This window comes from Panthera onca, chromosome X (assembly GCF_046562875.1).
Source record: "Panthera onca isolate mPanOnc1 chromosome X, mPanOnc1 haplotype 2, whole genome shotgun sequence".
NCBI classification, from domain to species: Eukaryota; Metazoa; Chordata; class Mammalia; order Carnivora; family Felidae; genus Panthera; species Panthera onca.
Window position 1 is genome coordinate 90,777,509 of NC_138357.1, and position 18,116 is coordinate 90,795,624.

At 45.8% G+C, this 18,116-nt stretch overlaps 1 protein-coding gene across 1 annotated transcript in view; it reads left to right on the plus strand.

Annotated features, from left to right (window-relative positions):
- The first annotated feature begins 413 nt into the window (after nucleotides 1-413).
- Nucleotides 414-18,116, plus strand: part of LOC145713805 (uncharacterized) — a 41,489-nt gene continuing 23,786 nt past the window's right edge. Inside the window, exon 1 of the mRNA XM_081792622.1 lies at nucleotides 414-494. Coding sequence (XP_081648748.1) covers nucleotides 414-494 — 81 coding nt within the window. The remainder of the gene's footprint in view (nucleotides 495-18,116) is intronic.

An 18,116-nucleotide genomic window follows, 5' to 3' on the forward strand; every position in this document is an offset into this window, starting at 1 on the left:
ATTTTGACCTAGAATGTTTGTTTTCTCTTGAAGCTAAGGATGAGGCACAAAAATGATTATAAGAAGTGGGAGGAAAGAAGGATGAGGAAATGTGTAAAGTCTGTGTGAAGACAGTGCCGATGGAGTCTTGCGGGGCTTTATGGAGCGCTTACCCAGCCCCTTAACCCTGACTTTCCAATCGGTTTGAAGTGAATCCAACAGATCAAAGCACGAAAGGAGGGAAGGGAAAAGGCCATGGCTGTGGTCTACAGATACTGAAAGGGGTTAACACGGAGGCGGGATTTATTTGGTCTGTAAATCCCAGCGGGACAGAACCGGCAGGAACGTGGTGCAATTTACGAAAGTTCTGTTTGAGAAAGAGGACTGATTTCTCTAAGCGAGAACTTTTGGAATGCAAAACAAAATAAGATACCATGTACTGCTGCATCCGGAGGAGCACAAGTGTGGTGCAAATTCGAAGCAGCCCTGTGATTGAGCCTTCAGGGGAGATGGTGGTATCTCCACCCGGAAGCGCACCAAAACAGTAATATACATAATTGATTTCACAATGGCGGCAGATCCCACAATAGAAGCCCCAGGTAAGGGGGGGGGGGGGGTGCAGATGACATCACAGTGTATGCTGGGATCCCTTGGGGATGGGAAATATTCTTGCCCTTTCCCCACATTCCCAAAAGGTTACCACTTTTGTTTGATGGCCTTGCAGTTCCCCCGATTTAAAATGACTGTTTCTGGGGGCGCCTGGGTGGCTCAGTCGGCTGAACGTCCGATTCTTGGTTTCAGCTCAGGTCATGATCTTACCGTTCATGAGTTCAAGCCCCACATCAGGCTCTGCACTGCCAGTGAGGAGCCTGCTGGGGATTCTCTCTCTGCCCCTCCCCTACTCATGCACAGTCTCTCTCTCTCTGTCTCTCTCTCTCTCAAAATAAATAAATAAAACTTAAACAAAACCCAAATGAGTAAACTGAGACTCTGAGATAGTCTATAAATTGGGCAGAGTTACAAAATTCAGATATAGACACCCCGGGATTAGAATTCAGCCCTCTCTGACTCCAAAGACTGTGCCCGCCTCCCCTCCCACCTTTATGATACAAGGGAATATTGGTTGCTTTCTTCCCTGCACTTGATTTCATTGTGTGTGTGTTCATTTGGGATCTCCCAGAAGCAATTCTGAGATAAATATTTGGAAGCAGGTGGCTCATTCAGGACATGATCCCAAGAAACACTGGTAGGGAGGTGGGAAAGGAAGACAGAGAACAGAAAGCAGTCAACACATGGTCTATTACTGAGTAGGTTGTCACCGTGGGTGACTGTCTCAGTCCTGCGGGGGAACTTTGGAAAATGAGTTATCCTGCCTGGGGTAGGGGTGGGGGGGCAAGAAAGCTGGGGCATTTTTTTTTTAACTGAGATATAACTGATATATAACATTATATTCGTTTTAGGCGCGTAACATAATGATTCGATATTTGTCTCCCTTGCAAAATGATCACCACGGTAAGTCTAGTTAACATCTGTCACCTTCATAGTTACAAAAAAGAAATTATTTCCCTCAAGATGAGAACTTTCAAGGTCTACTCTCTTAAAGCTGGTCCATCTATATATCATCAATTCCTGTCCCTCATCTGTTGAAGGTCGCTGGGGGGGGTGGGCAGGATAAGGTGTTAATTCCTGGGCATTCCAAGGCAAAGCTACCCCTGGTGGTCAAAGCATGCCCTCAGCCTAAGAAATGAAGGTGCCGGAGGTAGAGGTCAGGCTGTTGTGCACTTCCGTGAGGGTGAGGGCATGTGAAGTGTAGACGCTTCCAGACCGCGGGCCTCTCCTGTGCCCAGGGTGCTGGCTAACTTGGTGTTCAACACCAAGCCTCAAATGATGCCGATCTGGCTCTACAGGGAATCCAGACACCATCTCGCCAAAGCGTAAGGCTAGTGACCGCTTACAGTGACATACAAAAGCAAAATCTATGAAAGTTACTGGGGGGGGGGGGGGGCGGGGGGGCAGTATGAGAGAGGACACTTTGATTCCCTTAGATGCTGGGTTCCAGCCATTTATTCTGAACGCCGTAGAACACTCTTACAGGGCTCTCGCAGGTCTCTTAGCAATTAACACGTGTCATTAAAATCTTATCTACGATTATAGTCTCTAATCTAAATTCGAGCTTCGAGCTTCGAGCTTTGCCTGATCTTTTCTTCCCGGAACACAGGAGTAGTTCAGAGGCCTGTGAAATAGACAAACCCCGTAGGGGATTTGATATCCCAAATCACACTGAATATTTTACTGAGAGCTGAAACTTTCAAATGAATTCTTGCAAGGTAGTGCTCCTTTATACTGAAGCTCAAACTCAGAGGTTGATCTGCTGTTACTGTTAAATAGTCAGGCCAACACTTCTATTTTAGTAACAAAAAAATTTGCCTTGAAAGGAGCCAAAGAAGTAATAGGGCTCAATGACAGGACGAAAGGTCTGCCTGAAGCCATCGGAGCCACTTTGGAGACATAACACAGAAGGACATTTTCAAAGAAAACAAACTGACCCTACATTTCTAGGACTATTTAAAAAAACTCAGAGGGCTTTAGTATTTGAATATATAAATCTAAATGTAGCATTCTTTATGCATAACATTGTATGACTGGTCAAAAATGAGAAGTTAGGGGCGCCTGGGTGAACTCAGTTAAGCGACTCTGGGTTTCTGTTCAGGTCACGATCTCACGGTTTTGTGAGTTCGAGCCTCACGTTGGACTCTGCGCTGACATCACGGAGCCTGCTTGGGATTCTCTCTCTCCTTTCGTCTCTGTCCCTTCTTTCTCACACTGTCTCTGTCTCAAAAGCAAATAAATAAACTTGAAAATTTTTATTTTTTTTTAATGTTTATTTTTGACAGAGAGAGAGACAGAGCATGAGCGGGGGCGGGGTGGGGGGCAGAGAGAGAGGGAGACACAGAATCCAAAGCAGGCTCCGGGCTCTGAGCTGTCAGCACAGAGCCCGACGCGGGGCTCGAACTCACAGACCCCGCGATCATGACCTGAGCCGAAGTCGGACGCCCCACCAACTGAGCCACCCGGGTGCCCTGAAAATCTTTATTTTAAATGAGAAGTGAAAGTGTGCCATTTAAAAAGCGGATTTTCTTCCTAAGAAAAATGCCCATTCTTAATCATATAGGACACAACCATCGAGTTAAACACTCTCTGAGACTGAATTATACAGTTGTAAACAAGGCATCTTAGTGATTTTAAAAATTCTTCCGGGACATTTAGGGAAAGTATTAAGTCATCTCCTCAGGGAACAGAGTCAAGTTTTGGTCTGCAAACTACACCAGGTTTACATAAACAAGTAGTTGAGGCCGTAGGGGAATCTCTGATCTGTGACAACGATCTGCTTCTTTTTATACTGTGTTCACTCCTGTGTGTGCAATTTTATACAACAGGGATCCCATTTTACGTGTTGCCCTATGAGTTGTTATGTTTGCTGAGCAATACGTGATGGTATTTAGAAGTGGGATCATTGGGAGATGATCAGGTCATAAAGGTGGAACCCTCATGACGGAGGTTAGTGCCCCGATAAAGACATCCCAGGGAGCTCCCGGGTCCCTTCGTTACAGGACCCGGCTGGATCCCTGGCTGAGAAACCAAGCAGCACTCAGAGATCTTGGTGGATCGGAGGTCTATTTCCATCGAGGGGCCCAGAGGAGACGGTCTCTCCAAAGGTCTGAGCCCTGAGCGCAAGCGGGAGGGGTAATGTATGGTTTTGTTTTTTCTGCGTTCGTGGCAAGCAGAGCGGGAAGAACCCAGAAGAGCAGGTCTCTGGGCAGGGACGGGAGTTTCCTTGTTAGCCCCGCTGGCCATCTTACGGTGTAACTTTATGTGTGTTCCCGACACCTTTGATGAGGTTTTTGGGGGTAAGAGTGGGGTTCGTGGGGTCCGGAGCCAACGGCCAAGAAAGAATTCTTGAAGACATCTTTGGTGCAGAAAAGGTGATTTTGTTAAAGCACAGGGACGGGACCCGGGGGCAGGAAGAGCTGCCCTGGGACCATGAGGCGAGACTAGCTATATACTTGGGAGGGAGGTAAAGTCAAGGGGAAATTCCCAGTGAGGTTTTCATATGCTAAAGACCACTCACAGGGTACTGGGGGCCTACGTTATCAAGCTAAGGTTGTGTTTCCCTCTAGCAAAGCAGTAACATTAAGACAGTCGGAGTTCCTGGAGAAATGTTTTAGTCCACCTGCCTCAAGTATCTGTCAGTGGGCCGCAGGTGATAAAGAAATTTAGTGCCATCTGCCATTTCCTTCTGCCTTTGTTTCCCACATCACTATGGAGGGGTGATGGAGACTTGTGTCCTGCGTGATATGACCTTAACCAGTTAACCATTGGTTTTTCCCCTTTCCTTTGTTTTTGGGCAGCCAGGAGTGCCCGAAGAATGTCACGCAGAGATCCCACCTGGTGGGGGGGGGGGGGGGGAGTTGCGGCCTGTCAGCTTGCCTTACGCTCCCTCATCACCTTCTGCTATGTGAGGACTCGTGAGGACAAAGGAAGAAAGTAGCTGCCAATGAACCAGAAAGCAGGCTCTCCCAGGACACCAACTCTGGTGCCTCGATCTTGGACTTCCCAGCCTCCAGAACTGTGCAAAATAAATTTGTGGTTTATAAGCCACCTAGTCTGTGGTATTCTGTTATAGTTGACTAAGACAGATTTATTTAGCCCACAGACTCACGAAGAGATGCTCGACCTCACTCATGAGGGAAATGCCGATCAAAACCACAATGAGCTATCACCTTACAGCAGTAAGGAACCCTTACTGCTTACTTTTTTGATTCTAGTAAGGAACCCTCAGGCAGACATAGGAAGATGTCTGAAAACTGAGTAGAAGCTACCCGTCTGAAAAGGACACTTCTCTAAGGGAAATCTTCACTTGCAAGGGTGTCTCCCTCTCTGTCACAGGAAGAGGGAAATGACTGAACCTTTAGAAACTCTTAACAATGAAGAAGGCAATGACCTAAGTCTGCATAACAACCTTTGTTTACTGTGTTTTTCCTAGTAGCTTCCCATAACTTGCTAAAGATAGTGGGCAACACTATCCCCCAAGAAGAGGGACCACTGCAGGGCCCCTCGGTTGAACATCCAACTCTTGATTTTAGCTCAGGTCATGATCCCAGGGTTGTGGGATCGAGACCTGGCATTGGGCTCCGTGCTGAGTGTAGAGCCTGCTTAAGATTCTTTCTCTCTCTCTCTCTCTCTCTCTCTCTCTCTCTCTCCCCTCTCATCCACTCACCCTCTCTCTCACTTTTTCTAAAATAAAATGAAATTTAATAAGAGGGACCACTGTAGTGGGGGGTGGGGCAGCGGGGCTGGTTGTAATAGAAGAAAGACATTAGGCTCAACTTTGCATTAGTGGATGGAAAATTACCAGAAGAGGTAACATCAGGGGTAGGGAATATTCTGGCTAAACTAACTGGATAGGATTCCTGCCTTCAGGCAGGCCAGAGGTAGAAGACATTGAGGGTGGGGGATGAGGAATTTGACCTGATATTGAGAGTGGGGATTTTTGCTAAACTGACCCAGGAGGATTCTTATGAAAACTAATCTCACCGGACCAAGGAAAGAGCCCAAGGTCAGGGCCTAGTTGAGAAGAGAGCTCAGAGGAGTCTGACTCAAGTTTGGTCAAGGAGAGAGACTTTGTCAGAAGTAGGGGAGGCTGATACATTGGAGTTTGTTGGGGAGGAAGAAGTTCCTGAACCCTTCCAGGTCCTTGTAGCTGGACTTAGAATTAAATTAACAGGAGCCGGGGGCGCCTGGGTGGCTCGGTCGGTTGGGCGGCCGACTACGGCTCAGGCCATGATCTCGTGGTCTGTGAGTTTGAGCCCCACATCGCGCTCTGTGCTGACAGCTCAGAGCCTAGAGCCTGGAGCCTGCTTCCGATTCTGTGCCTCCCTCTCTCTCTGCCCCTTCCCTGCTTGGTCTCTGTCTCTCTCTCTCTCTCTCAAAAATAATAAACATTAAAAAAATTAAATTAACAGGAGAAAATCAAATTTAATAGCCATTTGTATGGAGAATCCACACAGACATGGAAATTCCAAAGACAGTGAGGCAACATGAAGCTTATATAAGCTAAAGAGAAGGATAGGGGTCTGAGGATACAAAGGGGAGGAAGGCCATTAGCAAGGTGAAAGGAGATGCCTGGAAAAACAAGGTTGCCCTATTACGCAGGTGAGTTCCTCAGGTAAAGGGGAGTCTCTCTTAATAACTCTCTTCCTGGTACAGGCAGGCAGTTGGGGCAGGGGGGCGGGGTGCGGCGGTAAAGAGCTTTTCCTGAATCTGCTGAGTTTGGCTTGCTTTTAACTCAAAATAATCTTTAGGCTAAGCGGCCCATCTTGGGGCGGCCTGCCTTTGGCCCTTGCAACCTGGTACAGTTTTCATATAGATTCGCATTCCGAAAGGAAAAGATAATCTATTATTTCTCATTCAAGTGCATCTAAGCGCTTGAACGATGGTGAAGGTTTGTGTTAAGAAACGCGGTAAATCTGCCTTCGTGTGTAATTCAAATCTACGTCTAAGGGACTCATCCTCCACACTGTGGACCGTCGTGTTTCCTGTGCTTGCGAGCTATTTCTTGAAAACATCCCCACCTTCCATTTTTCTCTCTTCTTCGATAATTAAGCGCGTTCTTGATCTCTCCCAGCCGCTAGCTCAGGAAACGGGTGCTGCCACAGCCACCTGCTTTGTCCTGGAGTCCCTAAAGGGGCCGCACAAGTGGAAAGCATAGCTCCTAGCTGGGTTTTGCCAACACTGTTGCTGAACAAAGTCGGATAAACTCATCCCAAGAGAAGCCAATAATAACTCAAGAGATGAAGGTTTGGAAAAGACAATGGGAGACATTCATTTGGGGTGCAGGCAGCTGGGGGAGGGGGCAGACTCAAATCTTAACAACCACCTCTCCGCCGGCAAGATGGATGCCCGGAATTTTATAGACAGAGGCCGGGGGGCGGGGGGTGTACACCCGAGAGAGCGGTCAGGGAACCCATGATGATGGGTGAGGGGTGCTATGTGTTCAGCCCATGATCCTGGGCAGGAATGGGGACACTGAGGTGTGGTCTAGTAGGCATTCAAATGCTATCAGGCCTTTTCTGGTCCGGTGGTTGGAAAGTTCCAGTCTTTGCAAAACATCTTTGCCCATGCCTCAGGAAAGTGCCATAAGAAATTAACACAATGGGTTTCAGTTAGAGCGTGAGTTAAGTGGTCTTGTCTACATGTGGTTTTAACTGTTGGGGTCTAGAGTTGAGCAAGAGGGCTCACTGACAATCACAGTTCTTAAAGTTCAGTCCTTTCTTTTAAATCTTGGGCCTTTGAATTCTACTAAAGTGTGTTGCCCCTGTAAGTTAAATTTTCTTTTTTTTTTTTTAATTTTTTTTAACGTTTATTTATTTTTGAGACAGAGAAAGAGAGGGTGAGAGAAGGAGAGGGGCAGAGAGAGAGGGAGACACAGAATGTGAAGCAGGCTCCAGGCTCTGAGCTGTCAGCACAGGGCCTGACGCGGGGCTCGAACTCACGAACCACAACTTCACGAACTGAGCCGAAGTCGGACGCGACCCAGGTTAAAGTTTCTTTTTTTTAAAATTTTTTTTTTAATGTTTATTTATTTTTGAGAGAGAGAGTGAGACAGAGCGTGAGCGGAGGAGGGCCAGAGAGAGGGAGACACAGAATCAGAAGCAGGCTCCAGGCTCTGAGCCGTCAGCACAGAGCCCGATGCGGGGCTTGAACCACGAACTGTGAGAACATGACCTGAGCCGAAGTTGAAAGCTAAACCGACTGAGCCACCCAGGCGCCCCTAAAGTTTCTTTTTAAGAGGAGTTACATAAAGATGAAATTATCGGGGTGCCTGGGTGGCTCAGTCGGTTGAGTGGCCGACTTCGGCTCAGGTCATGATCTCGCGGTCCATGGGTTCGAGCCCCGCGTCAGGCTCTGTGCTTTTGGCTCAGAGCCCGGAGCCTGTTTCGGATTCTGTGTCTCCCTCTCTCTGACCCTCCCCCATTCATGCTCTGTCTCTCTCTGTCTCAAAAATAAATAAACGTTAAAAAAAAATTTTTAAAAAAAAGATGAAATTGTCTGTCTGAAAGTTATTGAGGGATTTAACAGTCTTTTTGCCGTTTATGTCCGATTCCAGGTTCTTACCTCGTTGAGAGCAATCATACTGTTTTTTCTACTTCTTTTTTTATTGTTTCTCTAAAAGAATTAACATTCTTACTGATGAGGGTACCAGAAAGTTGCCAGGAGTATGTGGTAGGGACTAAGGCGAGGCCAGTGAGGCATTGGGCCACCATGAGTGGTTAAATATACTTTTGACCGGAGGCCTGCTCTTTGGACCATCACTGACCCATTCTTTTGAAAAGCGAGGTGGTCGCAATAAATGATGTTGACTCTAGGGGAAAAAGAGTTACTTCTTGAAGAATACGGGGCCTGCAAATATTAAAGGAACACTTGCTCTCACAGGGATTGTGGCCAACAACTCTCTCCAGTGGGAAGTGAATGAAGTCACAGCATCAATCTCCTAATTAGAACAGCCATAGCAATGGTCCCCAAGAGAGGAAGGCACGGCACAAAACCACCCAGGGAACTATACACATCATTTCTCCGCTTTCCCTACTCGCCAGTCTGATGGGGGTAAGCATGGCCTAGGGGGAGTGGGAACAGGTAGTTTTGACAAGTTTCCCAGGCAACAGTGAGAGGCAGCTCTCCATCACCCAATTGGGAATCACTAGGCAGAAGGAAGACCCAATATTATTGATGAAAGTTTGAAGTACATGCTGCCGGCTCTACCTCTAGGAATCTATTATGCAGAAATGTTTGTACGCTCATTCAAAGATAAATGCACAAAGATAGGAATTATAGCACTCTGTAATAGCAACGATAATAATAAAATAATAATAACAATAACAATCTTAAAGTCCATCAGTAGGATACTGGTTAAATGTACAGCTTAGCCCTACTGTGGAATTCTATCTCTTGGTTAAAGAAAACAAGCTAACACTTGGGGAGCCTGGGTGGCTCAGTCAGTTGGGCGTCCGACTTCGGCTCAGGTCGTGATCTCGCGGTTCGTGGGTTTGAGCCCCACGTCGGGCTCCGTGCTGACAGCTCAGAGCCTGGAGCCTGCTTCGGATTCTGTGTCTCCCTCTCTCTCGGCCCCTCCCCCCTGCTTGTGCTCTGTCTCTCTCTCTCCCTCTCTCTCAAAAATCAATGAACATTAAAAGGAATTTAAAAAAAGAAACCAAGCTAACTCTTCATGTACTAACATGGATTGATCTCCAAGGAATATATTTGCAGTCTCATATTCTACCACTGAGCTGTACCCCCTACAAGGAATATATTTGGGTGGAAAAAGCATGTTGCACAATAATATGTATAACGTGATATTTTTGTAAAACAGAACAACCAACCAAATTATGCGTATATGGGTTTTGGCGTATAAAAGGATTCTGGAGAGGCGCCTGATGGTCTAGTCAGTTAAGCATCAGTCTCTTGATTTCGGCTCGGGTCACCATCTCACGGTTCGTGAGTTCGAGTCCCACGTCAGGCTCTGCGCTGACAGCTCAGAGCCTGGAGCCTGCTTGGGATTCTGTGTCTCCCTCTCTCTCTGCCCCTCTCCCACTGGCGCTCACGTGTCCTCTCTTTCTGTCTCAAAAGAAATAAATAAATTTTAAAAAAGATTTGAAGAAAGAATTCTGGAAAGAGGTACATAAATTCTTTTTTTTTAAGTTTATTTATTTTGAGAGAGAGAGAGAGCACACATGCACCAAGAGTGGGGAGCGGTCAGAGATAGAGGGAGAGAATCTCAAGCAGGCTCCACATGGTCAGCACAGAGCCCAACGTGGGGCTCAAACTCCCAAACTGTGAGATCATGACCTGAGCCAAAACCAAGAGTCGGACACTCAACCGACTGAGCCCCCCAGGAGTCCTGAGATACATAAATTCTTAACACTGGTTATTCGTGAAGACGGGAGCAGAATAGGGTGGAATTTTCAACTTTTTAAATGGACCTTGGCATTTGTCCTTTTTTTTTTTTTTCCACAACTCTTATTTTTTTTTTCTGCCCGGTGGAAAAAATGAGTTGAAATAACAATGCCCGAATAAGTGTTGTTTTTTTTTTGTTTTTCTTTTTGTTTCTGTTGGCCTCACATGGACCTCAGTCTAGCTCCTCTCATTCATACCCACACTCATCATGTGACTCATGAATAAGGAGAAAGAGGCAAGAGTTCAAGGTGTTCCACAGGGGAAAGTGAAAGGGAAGGGTCACGAGGCATCTGTAGTGTGACAGGCCACTCTCTGCTAGACAATGTATACATGTCACTCAAGACAACCCTGAGAGATGGCATCTTACAGATGTTTTCCAAACCCATCGCCATCTCTGTGTTTTGAATACGGCTTAAGACGTGAACTTGACTTAGGAGTAAGTCATTTCATCCTTTGGCCAGGCCTTCCTAATCTCCCATTGGGATTGGCCAACATCCTTCTAACTGGACTCAATATCTTCTGCTTCAACTCCCTTCAGTCTGCCCCCAGAGATTTTTTTTTTTTAACATATACCTCATCATATCTCTCTTGCTTGAAATTCTTCAAGGATTAAACATTACCCACAGGACAACATCACCATTCACAAGCCTAGTTCCCAAGCCCCTTCACGGTCTCACCCCTGACAATCTTTTCGGTTCCATCGCCCGCCATGAGTCCCACCCTTTGGCAAAGTGTTTTACCAGGCTACTGGCAATTCCTTGAGCGTGCCATTTGGTTTCATTCTTTGGGTCATCGTATATGCAGAATATTGGGGGTTCTCTGATGAATTCCTATTTATCTTTCAAGATGAAATTCATGTATCTGAAACTTTTTCTGACTCAACTGCACCCTCTGCTTATTCCACGCCCCGTGAAATGGTTCAGAATGAGCCTCCTCAGAATGTGCCACTTTGACATGCGGATTATTTTCAGCTAAAGACAATCAAGACCCAGTAGACTCGGGAAGAGCTTTTTACTTCCCCTTCGACTGCCTCTAGGCAGGCATTGTCACCAGGGATAACCACAAAGAGTCTGGACTACGTGTGGTAAGCTGTGGGGAGTTCACCAGGGCCGATTTGGTCAAAGTCGTCTCCATGTTCCATTGTCTCTGCATGGCATGACTGACATTTTTTTTCACCTGACATTTCCTCATCCCATCTTCCTATGAATTTTCTTCCTCCTCTTTCAAGCCCCAGACTCCTACTCCCTTCTCCCTAGCTCAGGATGGCATAGAAGTCTCAACTGCCTGACTGTCTTTGAGCCCCTCATGTCTTTGTGGGGCTCCCATAAGTACAAAATTAAACTTGCTTGGGGCGCCTGGACGGCTCTGTCGGTTAAGTGTCCAATTTGGGCTCAGGTCATGATCTCACGCTTCGAGAGTTCGAGCCCCGCATCGGGCTCTCTGCTGTCAGCATGGAGCCCTCTTCAGATCCTCTGTCCCTCCCCCACTCGGGCTCTCTCTCTTTCTCAAAAATAAGCATTTATGGGCACCTGAGTGGCTCAGTGGGTTGAGCATCCGACTCTTGGTTTCTGCTCAGGTCATGATCTTGCGGTCCGTGAGTTCAAGCCCCGTGTCGGGCTCTGTGCTGGCAGTGTGGAGCCTGCTTGGGATTCTCTCTCTCCCTCTTTCTCTGCCCCTCCCCCGCTTGCACGGCCTCTGTCTCTCTCCAAATAAATAAACTTAAAATAGTAATCTAACTTTAAAAAAAAGTAGGGGCGCCTGGGTGGCTCAGTCAGTTAAGTGGCCGATTTCGGCTCAGGTCATGATCTCGCGGTCCGTGAGTTCGAGCCCCGCGTCGGGCTCTGTGCTGACCGCTCAGAGCCTGAAGCCTGTTTCGGATTCTGTGTGTCCCTCTCTCTGACCCTCCCCTGTACATGCTCTGTCTCTCCCTGTCTCAAAAATAAAAATAAAACGTTAAAAAAAAATTTTTTTTAAAGTAAAAAAAATTAAACTTGCTTCTCTCCTATTCATCTCTCTTATGTCAATTTAATTAACAGACCAGCCAAAAGCACCTAAAAGGGTGGAATAAAAAGTTGTCCTCTTCTACGCCCGTATACCTGATGTTTTCTAGGTATTTGTATTTTTTTAAATCTGTTTGACTTTCCTGCTAGACTCGTAATTCCTTGAGGATAAGTGACCTTGTTGGTTTTCTTTATTATTTGTGTGCCTGACACCTAGAAGGCATACGATGTACATTAAATAAATGTTTATTCCGTGAATAAGTAAAGAATAAGTACATAATCAATCAGAATAAGTTTTATGAGGGCGAAGATTTGAAGTCATTGAAATTGAAGGCAATTGATCTATACGATTTGGGCATCAGATAATATGGGAGAATTCTCAGGAAGTGGGGCTTTTATTTGGATAAGATGCGATTATCACCGATTTCAAATACTTTCCTGCCTGGGAAACCCAGAAAGAGAAGTAAAAAATCAGAACCATAAGCAAACTAAAAATGTAGTTACCGTTCCACACAACAGATGAGGTGTTCACTTGAAAGAAACAAATGTGACTGGAGTGAAAAAGAAATGTTCAGGGCTGTGTTTTACTGTTCTCTCCCTGAGTTCCTGCATGTGGCAAACCAATATTAAGACCTGGCGTAGCGAATTTTAACGGCTGAGGGATGATTCTAGAATAGAACGTTGATGGTAGGCCTTAATACTTTCTTGTAATTACTCATCTGGTTAGGGATTTCTAAATGCATTAGCCATAAAGGAAAGCCTCCAGACAAACATTTGCAACTAAAATGTTTAGGCTGTCTTAGGTACTTACGACTGTTTTAAACATACGTGCACACACGCGCCCGTGAACACACCCTCAAAGCTGAAATATATGTTGATTCGATTATGTGAATAGACCTTTGCCTCACATCTTTCTTTTTTTAAGCTTTTTTGTTTGTTTGTTTTGTTTTTTTTAATTTTAAAGAGAGAGAGAGAGGAGGGCGTCTGATTTCAGAGTAAGCATCTGACTTCAGCTCAGGTCACGATCTCGCAGTTCACGAGTTCCAGCCCCACTTCTGACAGCTCAGAGTCAGGAGCCTGCTTTGGATTCTGTGACTCCCTCTCTCTCTGCCCCTTCCCCACTCGCACTCTGTTTCTCTATCCCTCTCAAAAATAAATAAGCATTACAAAAAATAAAGAGAGAGAGAGAGAGCACGTGCGAGTGGGGGAGAGGGACAGAGGGAGAGAATCATAAGCAGGTTCCATGCTTAGTGCAGAGCCCGACATGGGGCTCGATCCCACAACCCTGGGATCACGACCTGAGCCGAAATCAAGAGTTGGATGCTCAACTGACTGAGCCACCCAGGCGCCCCTGCCTCAGATCTTAAAAGACTGGAGTAATGATATAAACTATGCAGAAAAGGAAAAATACTCATGGGAAAATCTTACCCTCAGTACAGAAAAGAGTTAACACAGAATGTCTAACTGCTTATCCTCAGAGAGGGCTGCTTTCAAGGCTGGCCCATGGCTGGAGTCTGGGAACTCGACTTTCAGGAGGGTTCCCACCATTTCCAGAAGTGATCAGCGGGTCGATGTGCCCAGTTTGTGCAAACATTAAGGTTTATGCTGAACACCTGCTTTGTTTTCCGAGAGGCTGGAATTTGGGTACGTGCCAGGCAAGGGGTGCCTACGTGACCACCGCCGAATAGAGACCCTGGGCACTGAGTCTCTAACGAGCTTTCCTGGCTGGGAGCATCTCACGCACGTTGTCATGACTCGTTTGTGACTCCATTGGGAGAGTACTCTTGGAAAATTGCCTCTGGTCTCCTTTGGACTTGGCCCCATGACTGTTTTCCCTTTGCTGACTGTGTCTTGTGTCCTTTCCCTGTGATAAACCCCAGCCATGAGTACAACGCTGAGTCCTACGAGTCCTCTCAGTGAATCATCAAACCCGGTGGTAGTCTTGGGAGACCCCTGACATGCCCTCAGACACCCGATGCGGACGTTTTCGTGACCTCATTGGAAAATTATTCTTACTGGATATTCTCAGACCCTCTCGCAGTGCATCTTTTTCTTTTGGCGCACTGCAAATACCCTGTTAAAACAGAGCCTGCTTATTTCTTTTTTCAATATTTCCTGGTCACACACATAGTTCTACAAAACCAAATATGGTTAAAAGTCGAAATTGCCTTCCAAAGAAGCCAGCTCGCTCTGCATAGACTTGAAGTACTGAATATTGTAATTGACTTAATGAGAAAGTCTGTAGGTTTGCACAGCCCTTTGGGGATATTTTGTTTTGATGTCAAGGCACCTGACTTGACTTTCTTAAAAGTGAGGTTTCCTTTTCTCTCCTTTCCACCTGGCAAATCCCCGCTGGGCCTTCAAGATTCGGTTCAAATGTCACCTCTTCGGTCCAGCTTTCTAAACTCCCCCAAGCTAACTGAGTCCTTTATTTATCAGTTTCCACATTGTATTTTATGCCTTCCTCTTCCGCAGACTCATCATGTCACTTTATGATTGGTTATCTCTCGGGGCACCTGGGTGGCTCAGTCGGTTGGGCGTCCGACTCTGGACTTCGGCTCAGGTCATGATCTCACAGTTGGTGAGTTCCAGCCCTGCGTCGGGCTGTGCACTGACAGGGAGGAGCCTGCTTGGGGTTCTGTCTCCCTCTCTCTCTGCCCCTCCCCACTTGCTTTCTATCTCTCCCTCAAAATAAATAAAAAGAAACTTAAAAAAAAAAAGATTGGCTATGTCTCTCTCTTCTGAACTTTAAGGTTCAAGACCAGGTGTTTCCATCCACCGATTCCCAGATTATACCTTAGCATGTGACAAAAAGCAGGTACCCAGAAACAGTTTATCACATAATATTTGAATGAGTCGCCAGTCATCTATTGGCTTCATCGCTGAATTTAAACACATTTATGTTTGTGGGATCTTACATTGGTTGTGGCACTCGGAGGTATAATTGAATGGGATCGTAGTTTTGAAAATTTCCTGAAAAGTATAAAGTACTACATTGTTCTTGGTTATTATTATTCGTCACCATCATGGTTGAGAGTTTGTATTATTATCATAAAAACTACAAGTCTTGGTATTTTGAAAAAAAAATTTTTTTAACGTTTATTTATTTTTGAGACAGAAAGAGACAGAGCATGAACGGGGGAGAGTCAGAGAGAGAGGGAGACACAGAATCTGAAACAGGCTCCAGGCTCCGAGCGGTCAGCACAGAGCCCGACGGGGGGCTCGAACTCACGGACCGTGAGATCATGACCTGAGCCGAAGTTGGACACTTAACCGACTGAGCCACCCAGGCACCCCAAGTCTTGGTATTTTGAAAACATGAACTTGAGAATCACTGTTCTAGCTCTTGGAAAGTGACCAAATATGATCACAGAGGGAACAAGTAAGAGAGCAGAACGTGCCACACCAAAATGTGCCTCTCTGGGGTAAGGATTGTTTTAGGCTGCTTATTTTTAAGAAACCGCGGACCCGGAAGAAGCTCTGAAATCCAAGCCAAAGCGACCCGCTTATAAGAGGCGTTGACGTGTATAAGGGAACTCTCCACTTGGAAGGGTGTCTGCCTCTCTGTACCAGGAAGGCAGTGAATTAAATCTGCATAATCAGGGCGCCTGGGTGACTCAGTCCGATGAACGTCGCAACTTCTGCTCAGATCATCATCTCACGGTCCGGGAGTTCGAGCCCCGTATTGAGGATAGCGCACAGCCTGCTTTGATTCTCTGTCTCCCTCTGTCTCTGCCCCTCCTCCGCTAGCGCGCTCTCTCTCTCTCTCTCTCTCTCTCTTAAAAATAAACGTTAAAAATAATTTTTTTTTAGATCTGCATAATGACCTTACCCTTGTTTACTGTGTTTTTCCTGGTAACCTCACATAACTGGGTCCCCCTGCACCCCAAAATGTGTCTTGTTTTAGCCGAAGGTGATATTTTAAGGTGGTGGCTTCCACCATTTGGGGGAGTTACTCCATTTGCCTGGGTCTCGGCCGTGTGTACGGAAGGCACACACGTTATTAACTGTTTGTTTGTCTTTCTCCTGTTTCTTGAGATTTTCTCTTTCGTGTCTTTTTAGGACCCCATCCTGTTACCCACCTTCCAGTTTCACTGCTCTTTCTCTACCTTCTTCTCTGGCTTGCCTTTTCCCTCCCACCCCTTAAGCGTGCTAATTACTCCTGGCTTGAGATCGTTGAGCTATGTGGCTATATCGTCTAAAGTGACCTCTTGAGGCACGTGAGTGTCTCAGTCGGCTAAGCATCCGACTCTTGGTTTCTGCTCAGGTCATGATCTCATGGTTCGTGGGTTCAAGTCCCACATTGGGCTCTGACAGTGTGGATCCTGTCGGGGATTCTCCATCTCTCTCTCTCTCTGCCCCTCCTCCACTCGTTCTCTCTCTCTCTCTCCCAAAATAAACAAATAAACTTAAAAAAAATTAACTAAGGTCACCTCTTAAGTCTCCATTTACTCTTGGTATGGCATAAACATCACAACCACTGTGTATCTCACAGTGACGGGCACATCATCACCTTTCGTGAAAAATACTTGACAGAATGAATGAGCACATCTGTACCAGAATGTAAGTTCCTGCAAAGCAGAGACAGTGGCTCTCCTACACTGTGTTCTGTAATGTTCCCCTGAAGTAATCCTCCAATTAGGTGCATCTGTTAAATTCTATTGATTGCAATCAAACTTTTTGCATGGGAGCATCTGAATGCAGCAGAAAGCTTATTTCAGGATTTAAGAAATATTTGCATCACTTTTAAGGAGCTTATTAAATTCTAAAAAGAGCCAATTTAAAAGCCATTTTACTGAACCAAGAGCGAAAGTAATGAAAACCAATTTTGCAAAGTTAAAAACACAGCGCGGCTCTTAATAATAATTGTTTTTGAACTCCCCATTGCTTAACTCAATACATTTTGTTTCTGAGTAAAAACTTTCCTTTCCTCCTGGGAACGCTTTAACCAATCCCAAAGTTACACAGTAATTGAAGTTGTTAACCACTCTGCCAAATGCAGATCATTTGCCTGGGAGTTTGAATCGCTTTTAAAAGCTAATATTGTTCATGGTGCAGAAAAATTCACGGATGGCCCAGAATATTCCTGCAGGTTCGCTTCGTTGTTTTTTTTTTTCTCAAGTTGAAGTAAAGTGTTATTTAAGTTTCTATATTTTATTAGATACAGCACATCTAATCCAACTGTATTCTTATGAAATCATTTCAGGGTATTGCTATTGTTACATTCTCTGTCTCCGTCATGGGATCTGCAGATTCCAGCTCTTTCCAAGCGATGGGACTCTGGGGGATTTGTAGCTTCCTTCTTTGTACTTTGATGTATTCCTGGGGGGGCGGGGGGAGGGGGGAAACCTTTTCTAATAAAGAGCATTTCTCATTTTTATAAAATCAATAGGTCATTACTTGATTTAAAGAAATTTTCTTTCTGCGGTTCAGTTCCAGTTCAGACGGTAAACGTGTGTCGAGTTTCTACTATAGGCTAAGATACACCATTGAGTAAGGTGGGGTCTCTTCCCTTAAGGAGCCTTCAGCTCAGTTGGAGAGAAAAATACACACGTGGACAAGACTATGTATGCTGCTGGTATGCAAGGGGGACCATGAGAACAGTAGAGATGTTCTCTTGGAAGAGAGAGCCCCTGGGCATGACAAGGAGGGCAGACAGTAACTGACCAGGAGGCTAGGGGCAGGAAAGGCAGAGGACACAGCATGAACAAAGATCGAGAGATAATAAGTAGCAGGGTTTGTGAGGCGTGCTGCAAGCCTCACTGGAATTGCTGGTGAAAGATGTGCTGGGCCCAGTTAGTATGGAAAGATACGAGACAGCTGTCCAAAGACCAGCTCAGGAAGGGCTTTTTTTTTTTTTTTTTTTTTGCCGTTCCAAGCCAGCTACGCCAGGCTATACAGCTTGGCAGGAAACGAGGCCCCGTGGAAGGGTTTTAAAAAAGAAAGCGACAGTGGGGATATAAATTGATTCAGCCACGATGGGAAACGGTATGGAGGTTCCTCAAAAAATCAAACATGCAATTACCATGTGATCCGGCAATCCCACTTCTGGGTAGATTTCCAAAGGATAGGAAAACAGATATGGAAAATACATCTGCGCTCTCATGTGGATCGTAGCATTATTCA